This window comes from Bos mutus, chromosome 15 (genome assembly GCF_027580195.1).
Source record: "Bos mutus isolate GX-2022 chromosome 15, NWIPB_WYAK_1.1, whole genome shotgun sequence".
NCBI lineage: Eukaryota > Metazoa > Chordata > Mammalia > Artiodactyla > Bovidae > Bos > Bos mutus.
The window spans coordinates 6,216,045-6,236,625 of record NC_091631.1 but is presented as its reverse complement, the minus strand read 5'-3'; the positions used below and the strand labels follow the sequence as shown (position 1 = coordinate 6,236,625).

Genomic DNA, 20,581 nt, shown 5'->3' with positions numbered 1-20,581 from the left:
ACCATCTAATTATCTGCTGATCGAGCAGCTTGAGTAAGTAGTTGACCAGGCCTTTGACTAGCTTTGTAGACAAGGATGAGCTGGTTCTTCCAAACCTTGGTTTTCTGTGTGGGCTTTTGAAGCCATCACAGAGGGTTGTGGGTCACTGGGGCTCATCTGAGGCCAGGTCATTGCCACCTCCCTTCACGGGTCTGCCCCATGGCTAAACCATATCCAGGTGAGCGTAGGCCTCAATGAATTTTTAGTATTATACCTGCCCAACTGCACCTCATCTCCTCATCTTCTAAGCTGAGGCATCGGTTCTTAACACCTCTTTGGGTTACCCATGCTTTGAAGAGTCTGATGAAGGATGGAGCCTCTCCCCGGAAAATTACACCTGTTCCCACACACAGCAAAATGTACGTCACGGCGTCTGTGGACCGCCCCTTAAGGCCTGTCCTTGGACCCCTTAAGGGTCAGGAACCCCAGAGTAAGAGCCCGTGTTCGAAGGAATCCTCAAGCACCGTTTATCGTCCCTCGCCCCTGAAGGTGGGGAGAACACCAGAAATGGAGGTAGTGGGCAGGAGCACCTGTTTACTTTCCAGTCCTGAAGTTATCAGTTGCAGAAGAGAGTCAATTAGCATGTTTCAATAAACATGTATACACTTTAGTAACGAATATATTTACTTGTAGTGAAAAAATATGGCTAGGTCATTATAGTACAAACTTAAAGAGAAAATTCTGGAAGAAATGGGAATACCAGATCACCTGACCTGCCTCTTGAGAAACCTATATGCAGGTCAGGAAGCAACAGTTAGAACTGGACATGGAACAACAGACTGGTTCCAAATAGGAAAAGGAGTACATCAAGGCTGTATATTGTCACCCTGCTTATTTAACTTCTATGCAGAGTACATCTGGAGAAACACTGGGCTGGAAGAAGCACAAGCTGGAATCAAGATTGCCAGGAGAAATATCAATAACCTCGGATATGCAGATGACATCACCCTTATGGCAGAAAGTGAAGAGGAACTAAAAAGCCTCTTGATGAAAGTGAAAGAGGAGAGTGAAAAAGTTGGCTTAAAGCTCAACATTCAGAAAACGAAGATCATGGCATCCGGTCCCATCACTTCATGGGAAATAGATGGGGAAACAGTGGAAACAGTGGCAGACTTTATTTTTTTGGGCTCCAAATCACTGCAGATGGTGACTGCAGCCATGAAATTAAAAGACGCTTACTCCTTGGAAGGAAAGTTATGACCAACCTAGATAGCATATTGAAAAGCAGAGATGTGACTTTGCCAACAAAGGTCCGTCTAGTCAAGGCTATGGTTTTTCCAGTGGTCATGTATGGATGTGAGAGTTGGACTGTGAAGAAAGCTGAGTGCCGAAGAATTGATGCTTTTGAACTGTGGTGTTGGAGAAGACTCTTGAGAGACCCTTGGACTGCAAGGAGATCCAACCAGTCCATTCTGAAGGAGATCAGCCCTGGGATTTCTTTGGAAGGAATGATGCTAAAGCTGAAACTCCAGTCCTTTGGCCACCTCATGCGAAGAGTTGACTCATTGGAAAAGACTCTGATGCTGGGAGGGATTGGGGGCAGGAGGAGAAGGGGACGACAGAGGATGAGATGGCTGGATGGCATCACTGACTCGATGGATGTGAGTTTGAGTGAACTCTGGGAGTTGGTGATGGACAGGGAGGTCTGGCGTGCTGTGATTCATGGGATCGCAGAGTCTGACACAACTGAGCAACTGAACTGAACTGAAAGAGAGAATTGTTGAAAATATTTTAAAGAGGTACTCAGTATTGTCCCATACAGGTATCCACTCGTAAATTTGTTTTTGATTTTTCCCAGCTTCCAGAGGAATTATCATCATCCAGTTAAAATCTTTGGATTTAACATTTGCCTGAAAAGGGCTGCATGTGTCAGAAGACTGATTTTGAACCCCTGACTCCAGTGTCTTCAACTCTCGAGAGCATTTTTTCCTTTTCTGTTAACATCTGAACTTCCATTGATGTTGTTTGAATGTTAATCTTCATGCCACCATGTTGAACTTGTTACATCCTCTGAAAGTCTTAAATGGGAGATCCTGTAATGTAGAGATTACTTAGTGGCAAAAATACAGATTGCGGAAGCAGACGGACCTAGGTTTCCCGTCTTGGCTCTGTCACTCCTGAATTCTGTCGTCTTGGGCAGCTTATGTAGCCTCTCTGGCTTCAGTTTTCTCATCTGTAAAAATGAAGGCTGTGTCTTCAGGGTTAATGGGGTCACAAGCTGCATTAGTTCGCTTGGATTCTCACAAGGTGCCACAGACCAGGTGACTCTAATGACAGAAATTCATTCGCTCACAGCTCTGGGGGCTGGAAGTCTGAGGTCAAGTTGGCAGCAGGGTTGGTCTCTCCTGAGGCCTCTCCGCTTGGCCTGTAGATCGCTGCTGTCTGCCTTGTCTTCATAGGCTCTGACCTCTGTGTGTCTGTGCTCTAATCTTTTCATAGAAGGACACCAGTCATTTGGGATCAGGGCCCACAATAAGTACCTAATTTTAACTTAATCACTTCTTTAAAGACCCTCTTTGCAAAAACAGTCCCATTCTGAGGGGATCAGGGCTTCATACACAAATCTGTATACGAATCTAACACACGTGTGTAGTGCCTGACCCACAGTAGGCTCAGTAGGCTGTCTTGTTATCCACCTGATCATCATTTAAGAGGTGCAGTCTTTGAACAGAGGCCCGCATGTCTCTACACTCTCAGACACCCTGGACCTCTTGAAACAGGCAACCCAGCATTGTGATGGGCTTGCCCTGTCCTGTTATCCAGCATGAGGCCATCTCTTCCCTCTGCCCTAGATCCAGGATGTTATAAATCTTTAAAACGACTCATCCTTGAGTCTCCTCTCCCCCGCCCCCCAGTCTTCTAGCACAGTGCCAGCTTGCTTTTATCTCTATGTGGAAGTTCGCTCACCCGCTAATTCCAAACTCAGTCATTGCCTTCATCTTCAGAATTACTGGTCCTGGCTGGCTTCTCTTCCAGCCTTTTTTTTTTTTTTGATTCTCCATCTCTGGCAGCAGACCCTGTGCCTTGATACAGAAACTGCCCTTGTCGTATCTGAATAAGTGTCACCCAAGGCCTCAGGTAGTGACCCCTCCTCTGCCGTCCTCAGGCCTGGGGCGGAGGAGGCCCAGAGAGTCCGCCAGGGAGAGCTGGTCCATGTCAGCACCTCGGAGAGGGCCAGCGTCCAGGTCCCGCTGGCACCCAGCAGCCACCTTGTCCCCAGGCGCTGCGGCTCGTGTGCTTCGCTCTGGGCGCTCCCTGGTTCCCCAGAGAAGCCGCCAGAGGAGCCGTGTCCCAGGCAACGGAGAGTTCCTGAACGCTCCTTTTCGCCCCTGTCTCTCTTGCAGCTGCAGTGCCGTGGCTCCGTGAGCAAAGCTTGGGTGCCCAAGCCGCCACCGTGGCAGCGGAGTGCAACCTGCAGAGCTGCTGATCACCTGCAGAGACGGAGCGAAAGTGTGTGCGTGTGTGTGCGCGTGCGGAGGAAGGAGGGCCACCTGTTGTGTGTGCATGCATCTGTGTACACTCGTGTGTCTCTGAACGCTGTCTGGGCTGGAGGAGGACAGGTAGCAGCTTCACCTCAGCCTCCAGACCCCGGACTAGAGGTCACGGCGGTGGCGGTCACCCCATACCTGTCCCTGGGGGCCTGCTGCCTCTTCTGCCTAGAAGGGTGGTCAGACCTTAGGTGGGATTCTGACACCTGCTCCCCTTCCCCTTCCCCCTCCATGTCAGACTGAGGAGCAGGGGAAGCATTTCTGGCTCGTGTGCAGAGTGGGATTCTCGAGGCAGCGAGGGGCCTTCTGAGTTCCTGCTTTATGACCCCCGAGGGCCGGGCAGGCTGGAGGGGACAGGTGCTGTCCAGACAGTCACCTGGCCTGGCTTCTTCTTTTAAAATTCCCTGCCAGTGGACTCCCCAAACTCTTCCTGGGGGAGCTGGGGCTGAGCTGTGGCCAGATCTGCAGCCTTTCTGCCTCATACAGAAGAGCACCAGGGGCCTGACCTGAGTGCCAGGTGTGCAGCCTGACAGGTAGTAGCAGAGAGGAGCCTCTCACTCTTCGGGGCTGAAAACCTGAGGCTAGGAGTTAACCCCTGCTCTCACCGCTCCTTCACCGTCAGAGCAGAGCATCCAGTAGGAGGAGGCCAGGTTCCTGGTGGTGGAGGGCCCCCTGGCTCCCCTGGCCACACTTCACGGCACCTCAGTCCTGCCCCCGAGGTCGGCTGATGGCAGCCAGGGAAGCCATTGTCGTCTGCCCGGGGCTGGTCAGCACCGAGCTACCGCATCAGCCCTCCCGGTAGCTGGACATCAAGGGCCCAGGCAGGTGCACAGCCAGGGACAGTTGGGAAGGGCCCCAGCTGAGGTCCCGGCCAGCGCACCAACCCTTCTGCAGCAGGCGGGACGTTTGACCCAGAGAAGCCAAGGGCTTGCAATCCAGGGGCAGCCGGTGCTCCCACATGAACCCTCCCACTGCTGGAGGTCTGTGCTGAGGAGGACCCCACGGAAAGGAGGACTGTGTGGCCGGCTGGAGCACGTCTTCCTCCACCCATGGCCCAGACTTGAGCCACAGCATGCGCACGCACAGGAGTGTGTGCAGGTGTGTGTGTGCCTGAGAGACAAACCCCTCATGGGGTTTTTGTCCTCACGTGTCGCATTAAGCTGGCCCTGGGCCTTCTCTCTACCTCCCCTGTGACCTTGTCCCAGCCCTGCCCCCGACTCTCCTCTGTCCTAGGAGGACCCAAACCCTGGGTCAGGCCCCTGTCTCCTGCATCAGTCCAGCACACTGACAGGCTTCTCCCTGAGATGTCCTCGGGCTTCCTCAGCCGGAGAGCTGCCTTTGGAGTCCAACTGTTGTATCTGTGTCAACCCATGAGAAATGTCGCGTATTGCATGGGGGAAACAGCTTTTTCTGCAGTGTTGGGTTGGGGGCTTTACTGCTGTCTTAGCCCTAGCCAGGAGGAAAGGGCATCGGGGGCTGCTGCCGAAAGGAGGGGAGAGCAAGCCTGGAAGGACTGAGCAGAGAAACTGGGACGGCCGGAGGGCTTAGGGCCAGAGTCAGTGCTTGTCTGACAGCATCTCAGACGGCAGGATGATTCCCTTTGCCTGCCTTTTTGATGATGGGTCTCTTCCCTAAGGTATATGTTGGCAGGACCACCGCCCCCTACTTCCCTACTGTCCCTGGCATGCTGGCCCTTTCCCAGTGGACTGGAAATGAGAGGGGGTATCCAGTGGCCTGAAGCTCTGTGATGGCTTCGTGTCTCCCCTCTCCTGGCCCAGGTGTCCCTGGGGGCTCCTGCAGAGCACTACCCCAAGTCCTGACCCAAGGGCCAGCATGGGGAGGAGACGGTCGCAGGCCACATGCACTTTATATGGAGATTTTGTATTGCTAGAAAGTGTGTTTCTCCCACAGTTTGTGAATATTCATGTGTTTCATAAATGTCTGATCCTATCTGAGCAAAGTTGTAATGTCAATTTTGTGGGAGGTCTGGGTACTGGGCGGCAGTAGGGCTTAACCTGAGTGAACCAGGAGCCTCTCACCTACCTTGGAGGTGGCAGGGAAGAGTGGGTGGGAGATGGAGGACCAGGGAGGTTCCTAGTTGAGCAGCTAGAGCAATTAGTGGTCTCGACTCCAGAGCTTGGTCAGAGTTGGAGGTCAGTCAGCCAGAATGGTGTGGAGCATGCCAGCCCTGGGATGAGGTTCCTGCAGTGACCCAGCCTCTCAGCTCACTTCAACGCCCCCAGTCTGGGGATAAGTCAATGGCAGGGCCCTCTCCTGGCCCTCAGTCCATTCTTAACTCTGGCATGGAAGCTGCAGCTGCTTGGTGCAGAGGAAAGCCAGGCCCAGAGCCTGGACGCTGACTTGGTCTGATACCATCTAGCCAGAGTGGCCCTTTCTCTACTGTGTGAGGGTTTCCAGTTTTGGACCGCTGGACATGAGAGCTTTATTAACTCACATCCCAAGTTCCTGTGAGAAGGGGTTCAGGCCATGCCAACGATATCACAAGCTGCCTTGCACAGAGTGAGAAAGGAGAAAAGGAAGAACCTGACCCTGGGACTTGTCTAGTTCTCAGCTCTGCTTTGAAGCTCCTGATGGCCGAGACCTGGGCCTGGCATTCCCTCTCCCGCCTTCTCCTGCCTTCTCTTTAATACGGCTTTGCTTTGGCCTTGGGAGCTAATATACCTGTGCTCTTGAGCCAAAGATTCTGGAAGGTGGAATTGTCCTACACGCATACACATTCCTGACCTAAGGATGCTCCCTAGTAGAGAAGCACACACACTAAGGAAAAATTATTAGCCACTGTGGCAAAACTGCTTTCCTAGAAGGAAAAGTAACACCATAGCAGCAAGTGGTTACCTTTTGGTCCTAGTGAAAGGAGCCTGAACCAAGACAGGCAAGATTATGTGTCCCCTCTGGGCCCAGGAACAGGGAGAAGAGAGGTAGCAAAGGCCTTCAGGTCTAGACATTAACCTCAGAACTGGAGCTCAGGGGTTTTTTGCTGCAGGGCAGGTGCCCACTGCTCCTTTCTGGGCACTACACTGTAGGCACAACCAGTGGGCAGGCTAGGTTTGCCCATAGGGCTCCACAGCTGTGAAACAGTTTGCCTCTTCAGAAGGACAGGCCTCTGTGGCTCTCTCAACTAGCCATACAAGCCAGTGAGATTTGGCAGAGGCTCTATGACCCACCAGAGCTGGGCACCTAGCTTTGCCCAGCAGCCTGAGTGCCCAGAAGTCCATGTTCTGTGAGAGAATGCACAGGCTTAATCCTCTTAGGGGAGAGAAGTCCAGGAGGAAACATGACCTGGAGGTGCAGGGCAGAGGCACTGGAGGGAGCCGAAAAACCATCAAAAGAGTTCCAAGAAGTCAACCGTAGGGGCAGGAGGAAAAGCCCCAAGTCTTAGAGAATGTGAGAAGCCTGCTATGGGGTGTCTGAGTGCAAATGGGGGTACTCTGCAGGAAATACAATTGAGGTGCTAAGTGAGGAGAAGGTGACGTCAAAGTCCTGACAGGAGGGAGAAGCTGAGAGAAGCCAAAAGGAAGGGCTCAATTCACCATTAGAAGTGTTATGGGCTGAATAGGGCTTAAATCACTCTTTAGAGAGGAGACCCTTGGGAGAGCCTTTGGGTGGAGGGGTGGGGAGTCCCCTCAAGGGGTGAGCCCTAGTTCCCAGCTGGAGGTGGGGTGTTCCCAGCCTCCAGTGCCAACGTTTGTATTACATTTCATCCTCACGACTGCGGGATGGACCATTATCGTCCCCATTTCACAGATGAGAAAAAAATCAAACCTTAGGACTATTGTCACTAATGCAAAGTCACACCACCTATTCTGCTAGGAGAGCCGGGCTGTGACTTCACACCACCTCACTCCAAAAGTCTGTCGGTCCTAGGAGCCAGCTCCCAACACCCACTAGTGTTTTTCTGCCTTCTTCCACGACTCTCCTTTCCTGACTGCCTTTGTCTGCAGCGAGGGGGTCAACTCGGGTCCCAGGGACCAAGATCCCGCCATTAGTTACCCCATACCCGGGCGCTAGGCCCACCCCAGGAAGAGAGCCCGCAGGGACACAGAGGGCTTTGCGGAAGGGGAAGCTGCTGTTGTTACTGCGTGGGATTGAGGGCGGGGCGGGGCCAAACTCGGGGGACCGCGGGGCTGCGACTTCAGCACCTTGGAGAGCGCAGCGGGGGGGGGCGGGGCTCCCGGGTAAGGGGCGGGGCGGGGCGGGGCGTACCCAAGGCCGGCCGAGGACCCGGGAGCGCGCTCGGAGGCGCTCGCGCCAGTCCCGAGAGCGGCGCGCGGTCTGGAGCCGCGCCCTGCCCTGCGCAGGTGCGCCCGCCGCGCAGTCCCCAGCCGATCCCCGCGGCGGCGGCCTCTCGCCGCGCCCGTGCCTCCTTCCCCGCTGCCGCCGCCGCCGCCTCCGCGCCGCGCTCCGCCCGGATGGCCAGGGCTGTGCGGGAGAATGGCGGAGCGAGAGAGCGGCGGCCTGGGCGGGGGGGCCGCGTCCCCGCCTGCCGCCTCCCCGTTCCTGGGGCTGCACATCGCGTCGCCGCCCAATTTCAGGTGAGGCTCTCCGGCCGCCGCGCCCCACCCTTCAGCCTAAATCGATCTGCCCGGGCTCGCCCCACCCCGCACCCGCCCCGCAACACACACTCATGGGAAACCGCAGAACGAGAGGGCGGCGTGGGGATGGGGTCTCTTCCCGAGTCCCCGTCATCCTCAAGTCTAGACTCATGGCCGATGCATATCCGCGGTGCGGCTCCCTCCGCCATTCCGTGTCCGAGGCGAGGAGATCCTGAGCTGGAACTGGAGGAGGGGGCGCGGAGGCCGCCTTCCCTCCGACTTTGGAGCTGCGGCGGGGTCTGGGGTCCGCGTTGAGATCCCGCAGGAGGCAGGAAGCCTGGGACTCTGCCTGCGCCCAGTCGGAAGGCTCCTGTATAGAGGATGGCAGTAGGTTGGGGTGCCCCGCGGGTCCCAGTTTCTTGGGGCGACCGACAGCCTTGGTGCTGGAGAGAGTCGCAGGCCCCTCCCCCAGCCCTGCCTGGCCAGAGGGGCCCAACTCCCAGGCCTGGCGTGGCCAGGACCTTCTGTGGATTGGGACAGCACTGACCTGGTCGGGTGCGTGTAGGTGCCGAACGAAGGCTCAGCCTGAACCCGCGAGATCGAGGCCCGGCTGTGGGAGGGGGAGTCTGGGTTGGAGCCCGCAGGAGTAGCCAGGGATATTGGTGGGGTGGGTCCTGCTGGGGTGAGTACCCTGGACCCTGATCTGACCTCCTCCTTCAGCTCTCTCCCTGCCCCTAGTCTGGCCTTAGGCATCTGGGAGGTGGATTTCGGAGAGGTGGCAGTGGGTGTTGCGGGGGTTGGGATGGACGTCCCTCTGTCCTCATCCTGGCGGGTTGGAGAGGAAGGAGAGGAGGGGTTACCGCTCCAGAGTCCCCAGAAAGAGGCCTCCGTTCCCCATTGTTTGTCCGTGTAATGAGCTGGCGCCTGCCCTTCTCCTGAGGCCCCCACCCGCGCCGGGCCCCAGCTGGGCTCTGGCGCCAGCCCCTCTTCTTGACCAAGGGGTTGCTGGCTCCCCGGCCCTCAGGTGGGCAGGGACCTCCAGGGATCGCTAATGGCCTCATCATCAGGACTAGAAATCTCCCAGAAGGCCCCGAGCTGAGCTGCCAAAGACCAGATGGAGGAGGCCGGGCTCCAGGGCTGGGGGCTTTGTGGTTCGAGCCTCAGAGTAAGGAGGCCGAGGTCTGAGACTCACTCCACCCGGTGTGAACTGCGCTGTCTTCACACCAGTGCTGCCCTCCTTATAGGAGGGCCCTCTGTGGTGGGAGAGCACAGCCCTCGGACAGACGTGGATGCGAATCCTGGCTCCACCAACTTTCTAGCTGCCTGGCCTGGTCCTGAGTCTCATCTGTTGATGAGCTAATTCATATTGATTCCTTAAGGTGCATCACGTTGGCACTCAACAGGCGTCACCCTTCACACCAGCAGGCGTTGAGACAGCTCATTCCTGCTCGGGGCATGTTCCTGGGGCTGGCTGAGGTCTCCCTCCCCACCACTCCGGGCGTCAGGATGGGGCTGCCCATTTTGTAGATGAGGAGACTGAAGTTCAGGAAGGCGGGTGGCTTCCCCGAGGGGAGTCAGGACCTGAGGCTGCATGCTCAGTCCACTCTACCTTCAGGCCCTGCCTCTGGCCCGGAGGACAGCTTGGCCTCCCCTGCCTGCTTCCCCCTCCCCAGGTGAGAGCGCTTGCCATTCCTGCTGCCCCGGCGGGCAGGTTATCCTGGACGCCTGAGGGACAGTGACTGATAAGGAGGGCCCACCAGTGAGTGTGCCCACCCCTGGGCCCGGTGGGCGAGGGTGGCACTGTGCCAAGGCTGAGCGTGGGTTGGCCCTCTGGGACACCAGGGCCTGGTTGTGGAGATGTGAACAGTAAGGCCAGTGTCTCCGGCCCTGAGGCCTGCCCTGCCGGCTCCAGCAGCCCCCGCTGCCCTTTCCCTGGCCGCCTCTCACAGTTCTGAGCTCGGCTGATGGAGCCCGGGTGGAACTGCTCCCCTGTGGCTCTGGCCTGGCTTTGAATCCTGGCTCCATCCCCTTAGCCACATGCTCAGAGTGGGTGCCGAATGCCTTGGGCCAGTTTTTTCTCCACGATGCCTACTTTGGCCCCTGCTCAGGGCGGCCCTAAGACTTGGTTGAAACAACACATGTTGAGTGTTTCAAGGCTGTGAAGAGCTACATTCACGTAGGGCTATTCTTGTGGGTATTATTTTGTGTGTGTGTGCACATGTGTGGACGTGTGTGTGCACACGTGCATGTGACCCAGCACCACTGTCCGCTTCCAGAAGGCACAAGACGTCAATACCTAAACTTCAGTTTGCTTGAAGCCCGGCACAGAGTAGGTGCTCAGTAAGGCGTTAGTGCTTTATTATTTAACTGGGGATGCAACTGGAGAGTTCAGAGAAGAACGCTGGAAACCCTGCCACTTGGGAGGCCTTTGCTTTGCCCAGGCGCCGTTCTAAGCACTTTTTGTGCAAGGGCGCCCAGTCCTGCCCAGAACCACATAAACAGAATCTTGTCGTTATCCCCACTTTGCAGATGAAGAAACTGAGACGGGAAGAGGTTAGATAAGAGGCAGAGGTCGAGTTCAGAGCCACCCTGGAAAGAGAGGACCCAGAGGAATAATGATGGAGGAGAGTTTGTGGAGGGGGACACGGGTGTAGATCTGAAGAGGGCGAGCATTTATTTGCTGAGAGTTGGTGTAAATAAACCTTTTTTTTTTTTTTCTGATTCTAGAAATGCTCCAACCAGTTACTAGTAATTACCTTTGATTCCGGTGTGGGAGAGGGATTTTCACTTATTTCACAAACTTCTGTATTCTTTGAGTTCTTATTTTTACCATAAGCATAAGTTACTTCTGTCACCTACAAAAGAATAAAAGAAAGTTGGATGGTAAAGTGATACATGTTCATTTTAAGGAAATTCTGTGAGAGAATTTAGAGTCTTAGCAGAGGATTCCTTGAGCTAGGTGGCAGGAGGAAGAGGGGGACAGTGGCACAGTCCGTGTGAGAGGCTGCTGGGGGGTCAAGTGAGCGGCTTCTCCGGGGTGTGCCGAAGGCGGCGTGGATGAGAGGACCTTAGAGACCAGCCCACCCCCACCCCCTTCCTTAGCGGGAGACAAGAGAGGCTGAGCGGGTTCTGGAGCGCACACAGCAAGCTGCAGCGGAGCTGGGGCTGCACCGGGTCTCAGGACTCCTTGGACACGATGGTCATGTTCTGGCCCCCACGCTGCCTGGGGGGCGCAGGAGCCGAGGGCCCCCTACTCATCTCTTCACAAAGTTCTGTGTACTCAGCTGTTCTTCGTTCACTCAGCAAGAACTTGCGGGAATTCCCAGTGGTTAGGATTCCACCCTGGCACTGCCAAGGGCCTGGGTTCGATCCCTGGTCGGGGAACTAAAATCCTGTAAGCTGTGCTGCCCGGCTCCCCACCTCACCCCCCAAAAAACCCAAGTACTTGCACCTTGCCGGGCTCACTGAGACATGCCAGAGGTGCAGATGAGGGCCTGGCCTGTCGTGCGGGCGGCGACATGGTCTATGTGGTCGGACAGATAGACAGACAAGGCCTTACCAGACAGGTGGTAGGTGAGCTGGTGACTCGGGCCAGGGGCCTGGAGGGGCCCTGGGTCAGAGCAGGGTCAGCTCAGCGCAGGCTGGGGGGCGAGTGAGGGTCACCCAAGAGGAGGGGTGAAGAGGTAGGGGGTATGTGACACCCAGGCTGGCCCAAGTGCGGAGAGCAGGCGTGCAGGGACGCAAAGGCCCCGTGGGGACCCTGGCCTGTCCCCTCACAAGCAGGGGAGCGCACAGAGGTCTCGGGAAGGACAGCATCAGGTGGTGCCTTGGGCTTCTGATCAGGAGTGGACAGGGAGGCAGGGAGGCCACTGGGAGACCGGCCGTCGTGAGGGTGTGGACGGGGCTCAGGGGAGGGACATTTGGAGGGTAGACTAGCCCCCTCCCCGGGGGACGGGAGAGAGGCGCCTGGGATGAGGCCGGTCCCCTGTGGGAGGTGAGAGGCTTGGCGGGTGGGGGTGATGACGGGCGGGGGTGATGATGTCACTTGAGGCTGAGCCTGAGGTTGCTGATTGAGGGGGGACCCAGTTAGACGGTTCAAACAGGCAGTTTGTGTGGGGTCTGGAGCTCAAAGAGGAGGATGGGGTGGGGCCACAGGCCCTGGGAGTCTCTGCTCGGAGAGTGAGCAATGACCTGAAGCCTCAGGAGGAACATCGTACCCAGGGAGACAGAGTGAAGGGAGAGGTTGGGAACCTGCCACATTTGGGGGGCAGTGAAAAGCTGCTGCTGTTGGGGCCACCCCAACTGCCCCCAGACGGCTGCGATGAGACAGAACGTGGACTCTGCTCACACAGCCGGCTGTGGCCAAGGCAGCATTTCAACCCAGTGATTGGATGTCAGAACCCTAAGTTGGCCTCTGGATTCCTGGGGCCCCAGGGGGACCTGCAGTTTGGGCCCCGGGTCCCCTTCCCGCTCTTGCGCGTCCAGGGCGCTGTCTCTGCAGCCGGCCCTGCTCTTGGATTCATTCAAGAAATCTCTAGGCACGTCCACCGTGGGCCTGGCCTTGCCCGGCACCAGAGACACGGGCAGGTCCCAGGGCCTGCGTCCACCAGCGCTGCTTCTAACAAGCATTTGTTTAGTGCCTGCAGTATACGGCCCCGGGCTTCAAGTGTGGAGCAGAGCGGGGCGGAAGTCAGAGTTACCCCGAGGAAACCGGCTCTGCGAGGGGCGGGGGCTCGGGGGCGTGACCCAGAGCGGACTTGCGGAGAGACGTCCCCCAGATCCCACCGCGTCCCAGGCTGTATTTGTGTCAGGGTCTCTTCCTGTGTGCGAGTCATCACGTGGAGCCATAAGGTGACACGCTCTGTCTTTAGTTCCCACTTTCAACTTTATAGTTGAAAGCACAGACTTTATAACGTTCATCCCAAAGAGGGAGCGAGCAATGCTCCATCGGCTGGAAGACCCCGCGTGCCAGACTCCGCGGTGGTTTCCATTATGGGACACACACCCTTGTGTAGAAAGATTTTGCCAAGGTTGGGATGGTTTCCATAGGATTGTTTCCCGAAAGTCGAGTCACCAGATCCCAGAGTTCTTGCTCCATATCAGCACCAAAGTATTTAAACAGATTAGATGCTTGCTAACCCCAAGCAGGGACTTCCCGGGTGGCCCTAGTGGTAAAGAACCTGCCTGCCAGTGCAGCTGGGCTTCCCTGGTGGCTCAACTGGTAAAGAATCCGCCTGCAGTGCAGGAGACCTGGGTTCGATCCCTGGGTTGGGAAGGTCCCCTGGAGAAGGAAATGGCAACTCACTCCAGTATTCCTGCCTGGAGAATCCCACGGACAGAGGAGCCTGGCGGGCTGCAGCCCATGGGGCTGCAAAAGAGTCGGGCTGAGCACAACCCCAAGTAGGGGTGTTCTTGTGGGACTGGTTTCTTGGGTTGGATTCAGTTTTCAGTGAAGATGACCCCAGTGTGGACAGGGTTGATAAAGGAATTCCAGACCAGAGGAGAAAACCCAGCCTGACCCCAGGGTCCCCCAGAGCTGGGGTGGGATGGAGAGGGGCCTCTGAGGGTGAGGCTGGGCCTGGCGCCCCCCCACTCTGCTGTCTCGGCCAGCAACATCTTCCCAGAGGCCCCCACTACTATCCCAGACACGCAGGCAGGGTGCGGGGCACACAGGAAGTCAGGCTGAAGAGGGGGCTGGCTTTGAGATTTCCGAAGGGGAAGTCTAGAAAGACCTGGGGACACCAGCATTTCATTCATTCAACAGCAGTCGCTGAGCACCTGTCAGGTCAGGCCCCCCACGTGATGCCGCCCTCACGGGCCAATTGCCTCTCAGGGGAGCCTGCCTCTGGTCACAGAGCCCACAGGGAAAATTCCAGTGACTCCCTGCCCCAGGATGCCTGCACGGGGGACCTAGGCCACAGCCGGGCTCTTCAGCCCCATCAGGGAGCCAGTGGGTCAGGAGCCTAAGAGTTGGAGGGTGGGAGGCGGGGGCAGGATCCACAGGTGAGAATTTGGGCCCCTTCCCGTAAGGATGGGGGGAAGCTGTTAGGGTTCTGAGCTGGGGTTGGGTGATAAGACCAGACTTGCATTTCACGTGTTGGTCTTGGTGGCCCCTCGGAGAATGGCCTGTGGGGGAGCCCAAGGGAGGTGGGGAAGCTGCTCAGAGTAGGGCAGCCCAGGCTAGGGTTCGAGAACCCCCTGGGCAGCCGTGCTCAGTACTCAGAGGGCGGCAGAGAGACAGGCGGGACCCCTGGACTGCAGCTGACCCCATCACAGCGGGGCCCCGTGAGATATCATGGGGGGACCCATGGTCAGTCAGCTCGCACCCTGACCTCCCTCCCCAGGAGCCAGGAACAGGAAGACAGGAAGAGCCTCTGGGCAGCCAGATGCCTGGCTGGGATTTGGCATTGCTCAGCTTGAAGCCTCAGCACTTTACCATTTAACCCTTGTTTGGCAGGCACTGCTGACTCCACCTCCTCCTGGGTGGAAACAGCAGCTTAGGAAGAGCTGCTCTTGGTGGAATGCAGCTGTGACTGATGGCACATGGCAAGGGAAAGGCTGTGACGTAAACATCGAAACACAAGAGACTTGTCTGTCCGTTTAGGGGAGCTCGGCTCAGGCAGGGGGAGCCTGAGGGTGGCACGTTCAGAGGACAGTGAGGAGCCAGAGGGGAGGACTGGGGAGCCAGAGTGGGAGGCGATGAGGTTAACTCAGAAGAGGGGGCCTGGGTGATAAAGACTGATGCCAAAGGTCAGGGGGGTCTCGAGAAACCAAACCCTTGCCGTAGAGTCGCCAGATGCTAGTGTGGGTGAGACCTTGTGACCCGTCTCACCCAAACGGGCAAGCAGGCCTGGGTGATGAGGGCAGCTGCCTCCGAAGGGCTGGGGTTCCCAGATCTAGAGGCGAAGCTGGGGACCTGACCTGCAGCGGGTCGTGTGTTTCAGCCTGAGCTGTCTTCTGGCGCTCTGGGGGCCGGTTTCTGTGGGGAAGGTGGATCAGTGGGTTCAGGAGGGGACCTTCCTCCTTCCTTCCTGCCCCCACTGCCCCCCTCCCCTCCATCTTTTCCTTCCTCCTCAAGGAGCTGCTCTCCTTGAACTTGGAGGGACTAAGGGTCTGTATGGCTTTCCCTCCACAAAAGGCCTCCTGGGGCTTCAGCTGAGGGACCCAGAACTCCTGGTGCCTGGAGAAGCAGGAGGGAAGGGCAGGGAGTAGGGCGGCGGAGGGCTGGGCAGAGGCGGACGTTGCGGGAGGTGGGTGTGATTTGCAAAGGCGACTCCAGGATTAGTCCAGCCCCTGATCCTTGGTCGGAACCTCCTCACAGCACCCTGTAATTTACACACACTCCACTCAGTAAAGTTTACCAGCACCCAGATGGGGGGCCTCATCTTACATATAGGGAAGCTGCAGACCTATGGCATCTTCTATCTGAGCCTTAGTGTTCCTCATCTGTAAAATGGGCAGAATAAAACCATCTTCCAAGGCTGGAGTGAGGATGAAGGGAGACACAGAGCGTAAAGAAGGTTGGTGGCCAGGGCACAGCAGCCACTCAGGCGACAGGGCGGCTGATCCTCATGAGGGAAGGAGTTGGGATTTGATCTCAGGCCTCCTGCGTCTGAGCCTGGTATGGCGGCCATTCCACCATCTTGCCTGGCTTAGGAGTAAAAAGTAAGATTGAGGAGCTCCGTGCACTTGCCCCACCGGAGCCAGGGATCAAGTGCGGGCTGCTGAGCCCCAGCCCAGGGTCTGGCCACCGCTGCCCTCGGTGGCCCTCGTTGCTCGTGTGGAGGCTGAGGCAGCTGTCCCTGCCCTCCCCCAGACCTGCCTCCCAGGAAGCAAGAATGTCGGGTGATGCTGAGATTGCGTGTGCAGAAACGAGCTGAGAAGCCCCGGCCCAGGTCCAAGCCAGACCCTGCAGGTCTGCTGCGAACACTCTGGTCTGAGAGGAGCCGTGGAGGCTGAGGCTGTTATGGACAGCCATCAGCAGACACATACTGAGTGCATAGTGTATGCAAGATGACCTCACCAGCTCTGCCCTCCAGACTTTGCTGGCAGGGGGGACCTTTATTTTTCACCTGCTGGGTGCAGGGTGGGGATGGAGTGTCAGCTCCGTCTACTTTGCAGCCTCCTGAGAGGACGGGAAGGGTGCTCAATGCAGGCCTCTTCCCCTCTGCTCCTTCACACTGTCTTCCCTCCACGCACAGGGTGACACCAACCGCAAACAGGAGGAATGACGGACCGGTGAGCGCTGCCTGGAGGGCTGTGAGGCGCTGACACCGGGGGCCAGGAGGGCTTCCTGGAGGAGTGGGCTTAACCAAACCTTCTCCCAGCAGGCACAGGTTGAAAGCCTGCCACGTGCTTCATCCAAGCACTGGGTTAGACACTTGGGAGGCAGATGCAAGAGATGAAGCTTCACACACAGTTGTGCAAAGGGTGGTGTTTCTTCTGCCTCATCGTGGTGGGTGTGGGGTGAGCGATGTGCAGGCATGGGGAAACTGAGGCAGACTGGCCAGGGCAGAGGCCTGGGACTGCAGAGGCAGGAGCTAGGCCAGGCTGGGCAGTGAGGACAAGAACATGCAGACGTGTGCGGGGGTCCCAGGCCCCCAAGGGTCGTCTGAAGGCACGTCTGGGCTAGTCACCCAACGGTCCTGCCGCTGCCTGGTGCCAGCTGAGTCCCAGGGACGCCTTCTCGTGATAGGCCAGGCTGCCAGTGTGTGTTCCCCACCTGATCAGTACCACTGCAGATGGGTTATCAGCCCAGGATCAGAGATGCCACCCTGCGCCAGACCAGGCAGGGCTGCCCTGACTTCCTCCCCAGCCTGCCCCTACCTCCACGCCCTGCCCCAGCCCGGGGAACCTACCACCCTTGGGCTCCAGGTCAGAAGAGGCCTTCAAGAGCACATTGTCCATCTGCTACCTCGGCCGATCAGAATCCCTCCGTGCCGTTCCTCCAGGGGTCTTCCAGCTTCTACTGCTGCCACCCCGCAGTGCCAGGAGTCTCTTGGGCCCCCAGGCTGCCCTTCCTGCCCTGCCCTGGGAGATCCACACATGACCTGCCCCTTAGCCCTGGCCTTGGAGCCTCCTTTGCCTCCAGGCACTTCCTGGTTGGAAGGACAGACCCCTGGGGAAGGGGGCCGGGTTCTGTCTGCACCCAGGTGGGCAACAGAAGCAGCCCAGACCCACCCCAGGCAGCGCTGTCTGTGAGCCCACAGAAACCTGCCTGATGAGCTGCGGGGGCTGAGCATCCCTTTGTGGAGAATTTTGGAAGCACAGCCCCTCAACCCCACACCCATTTCACCACCAGGAGCCCTAATTGTGCTGCTGGCCCTTTAAAAGCAGATCGGGGCTGGCTTTTGGGGGGAAACAACCCAGATTTCTGCCATCTGCGTCCAAGCTTGGGCCAGGGAGGGGGGGCCACCCCAGCCCCCGACAGGATCGGGGCATTGGAAGGGCAGGAGGAGCCCGACATTGATTGCAGTAACCTGATCCCGCAGGGGAGGCGGCCGCGACAGCAGCGGCTGCGAATGGCCGGGGGAGGAAGCTGCCTGCAGCTGAGGGCTGGCGGGGCAGAGCTGGGGTCGGCAGCCAGCCGCTGCCTCCTCTCCCGGCCCATCTATTTTTAATGAGCTCCCCAGGCTTCTGCAGCAGGCTGGACACAGAAAGGCAGGCCCAGGCGGCGGAGGCCGGAGGCCCCAGCCCTGCCCCGAGCCCTGGCCCCCACCCCCACCCTTCTGGGAATGAGAGGGCGGCCCTGGGGCCCCGCAGCCCCCCGGCCGGGCAGGGCTCTCCATGCAGCTGGTGCTGAAGATGGATTCAAGCCCAGACAATGACAGCTGGTTGGAGGATCAGTGGGAGCACTGGTAGGGGTTTGGGGCCCGGCGTGGGGGAGGGGGAAGCTCAGGGGCGGCTCCACGGGGCTCCGGGTCTGTGTTTGGTTTGGGGGGAAGGCCAGAGGCAGGGGGTGTGGCCTCCTAGGACCCCCTGGGGCTGAGCCCACCACCTCTCCTGGGTGACCTTGGACTAGTGAGTCTCCATTCTCTATGCCTCAATCTCCTGGTATTGAAGAAAAGACTCAGAATTCTCCCCAACTTCCTTAACAGAGTTCTCCCACTGTCCCACCCACACCAAACCGGGCAGATACCCAGGGCTGGGGCTGAGTAGGGGCTGGCACAGCCCGCCACTCTAGGGCGGGGGCCGGCCTTGCGGTGACAGGGTCCTAGTACAGCAAGTTAGAGTTCCCATGCTTTGAGTGGGGTCTCTTGAGTCCAGGACACCTCCAGCTTATCCCAGCCCCGCCATGGGCAACCTCCCTTTCGGGGCCCACATGCCAGGCAGGAGGATTTTGCATTGGAATTGATGAGACCAAGAGCACAGAACGGGGCACTGTCTTTCCTAGAACTGGATAAAGCTAGATTGACACCAGGCTCCCCTTCACCTGCTCCCAGGACTTCCGAGGGTGGGACCTCCTGGGCCAGGGGCACGGAGTGCCCCTCTGAGCTGGGGCGGGGCCTCTGCCAGTACCCTGGGTTCTGTCCCCGAGGTGCACAGGGAGGCCCCACTCCTGGACCCCCTTGGAGTCTCTTCTCGATGCTCTGCCTCCTCCATGGGTGAACTGGAGTCAAGTCAATGCCTTGACTCTGGAAGCCATTTCTTTGGCAGAGCCGAGGCTCTGACCAGCTGGGCCTTCTAGGCACAGCCTCGTGGTTGACAGCAGGGTGGAAACTCCCAGCCGGGTAGAGCTAGGGTGACCCAGAGCCCTCCCTTCCAGTCCTTGCCGGGAGACCTGCCTTTTGATCTGAGCCCCGAACTTGCCCTGCCTGTTCAGTGCCCCTTGCATTGAGGCAGGCAGACCTCAGGTCCCATCCTCTAGGGGCTGTGATATGTCGAGGGGCCGCCCTCGGAAGAGGGACGAGGGAGGCATCAGGGTCCTCGGCCCACCGCCAGCAGTCCCCTGAGTGGTAACTTTGGCTTCTTGTCCCCACCAGGCTCACCCATGACATCAGCCTGGAGGAGTTTGAGGATGAAGACCTCTCCGAGATCACCGATGAGTGTGGCATCAGCCTGCAGTGCAAAGACACTTTATCCTTACGGGTAAGGGTGGGGTGGATGGGATGGGTAGGGACAGGAGGGAGGGTATCCCTGTATCTAGAGGGGCTCTCAGGGGTCTGTGTGGCACTCCCATCTGAGGAAATAACATGCAGGAAACATCCAGGACCATGCTTGGCACATCTTGAGTGCTCAGATTTTTTATTTATTATGTATTTATTTATTTTGCCAGGGGCAAAGGTAGGAGACAGCTCCTTCAGTTGCCCACAAGAAGGGAGACAGCAGGAAGTCTTGAGGCCTAGGACAGTAGCAGTTAGAACCAGAATTAAGGGAAGGCTCAGGACTACCCTAAATCCTTTCAAAAGCTTCCTTGGCAGAGGGCCTGAGGCAGTGTAGGGTGGAGTCCAGTGAAATCTGCAGTGCTTTGGGGCAGGAGAAAAGAGCCAGGGCGCTCCCTTGGCTACATGGCACCAAACACACCACGAGCCCTGCGGACCCCCTCTGGCCCACTGTCCTAAAGGTCCCTCTGGAAGGTTAATCCAGCATTGCTGCTCTGGGCCCCCATGGCTTTGCCATAGGACAGAGGGCTCTCTCAGCTGCCGAAGGTCTGAATCCTGCCCGGAGAGAGGTCCCCAGCGTCTGGGGAGACCCAGTCAGACAGAGATCCCTCATGTCTTTTCAGAACAGGAAAAAGGGGCTACAGGCCAAGAGATGGAAAGCAAGCGCGCAGCTAGGTTGCAGAGCCCAGAGTCTCTCTCAGCCCCCAGGAGGGTGGGCGGCCGGAGTAGGCATGCTGTTGGGAGGATGTTAGCAAAGGAGAGCCGCAGTGTGAGTTGGGGTGGGGTGCCTCTGTGTTGACCTCCTTTTGCCCCCAGAGATTCTGTAAGTCCTGCTAGGCAAGAGGAAACCGAGGGGTGGGGCTAAACTCTACCGCATGCTTTACGCCCCACCCCCACCCCGGCCAGGCCTGGAGGGGTGGAGGCAGAGCCCACTGCTTCTGGACTAATACAGCTTCTTTGGGACTCCCACACCATCCTCTTGGATGACTTGTACAAGCAGAGCCTTGGTGTATGTGGGGCCTTAGCCAAGCTCCAGGGGACTATCACGTTTTCTTGCCAGTAAATCCTCGCCTCTCTGGGACGCTGGGAGGCAGTTAACTGGTGAGGGAATTGGGAGAGTCAGGGGATCTGTCCAAGGTGCCAGTGAGTTAATGGCAGGCCTGGAACTAGAACGGAGCTCTGGACTGTCAAAGTTAGGCTGGCCCGAGAGAAGACCTCAGGTTGGAGGGTCCTTAGCCTGAGGACGGAGGAGGGTGTGGATGCCACTGCCTCCTGCGGGTGCTCGCCACCTGCTCCTTCCCGCCCGGCATCCCTCTTCCGGCCGCGCTCTGGTCCTCCTGGTCCGGACTGCGGCCCTCCGGGCTGAGACTATTTCCTGAGTTTCCCTTACTGCCCACTT

The 20,581-nt window shown here is 57.8% G+C and overlaps 2 protein-coding genes across 2 annotated transcripts in view; both read left to right on the top strand.

The window, feature by feature from the left end:
• The window catches only part of CRY2 (cryptochrome circadian regulator 2), a 36,154-nt gene extending 30,652 nt beyond the window's left edge, over window positions 1–5,502 (top strand). The window contains exon 12 of the mRNA XM_005907599.3: window positions 3,384–5,502. The gene's annotated coding sequence lies outside the window, so the exon portion shown is untranslated. The remainder of the gene's footprint in view (window positions 1–3,383) is intronic.
• A 2,292-nt stretch (window positions 5,503–7,794) lies between these two features.
• MAPK8IP1 (mitogen-activated protein kinase 8 interacting protein 1) overlaps window positions 7,795–20,581 on the top strand; it is an 18,683-nt gene continuing 5,896 nt past the window's right edge. The window contains exons 1-2 of the mRNA XM_070383460.1: window positions 7,795–8,080; window positions 19,063–19,168. Coding sequence (XP_070239561.1) covers window positions 7,980–8,080; window positions 19,063–19,168 — 207 coding nt within the window. The 5' untranslated portion in view covers window positions 7,795–7,979. The remainder of the gene's footprint in view (window positions 8,081–19,062; window positions 19,169–20,581) is intronic.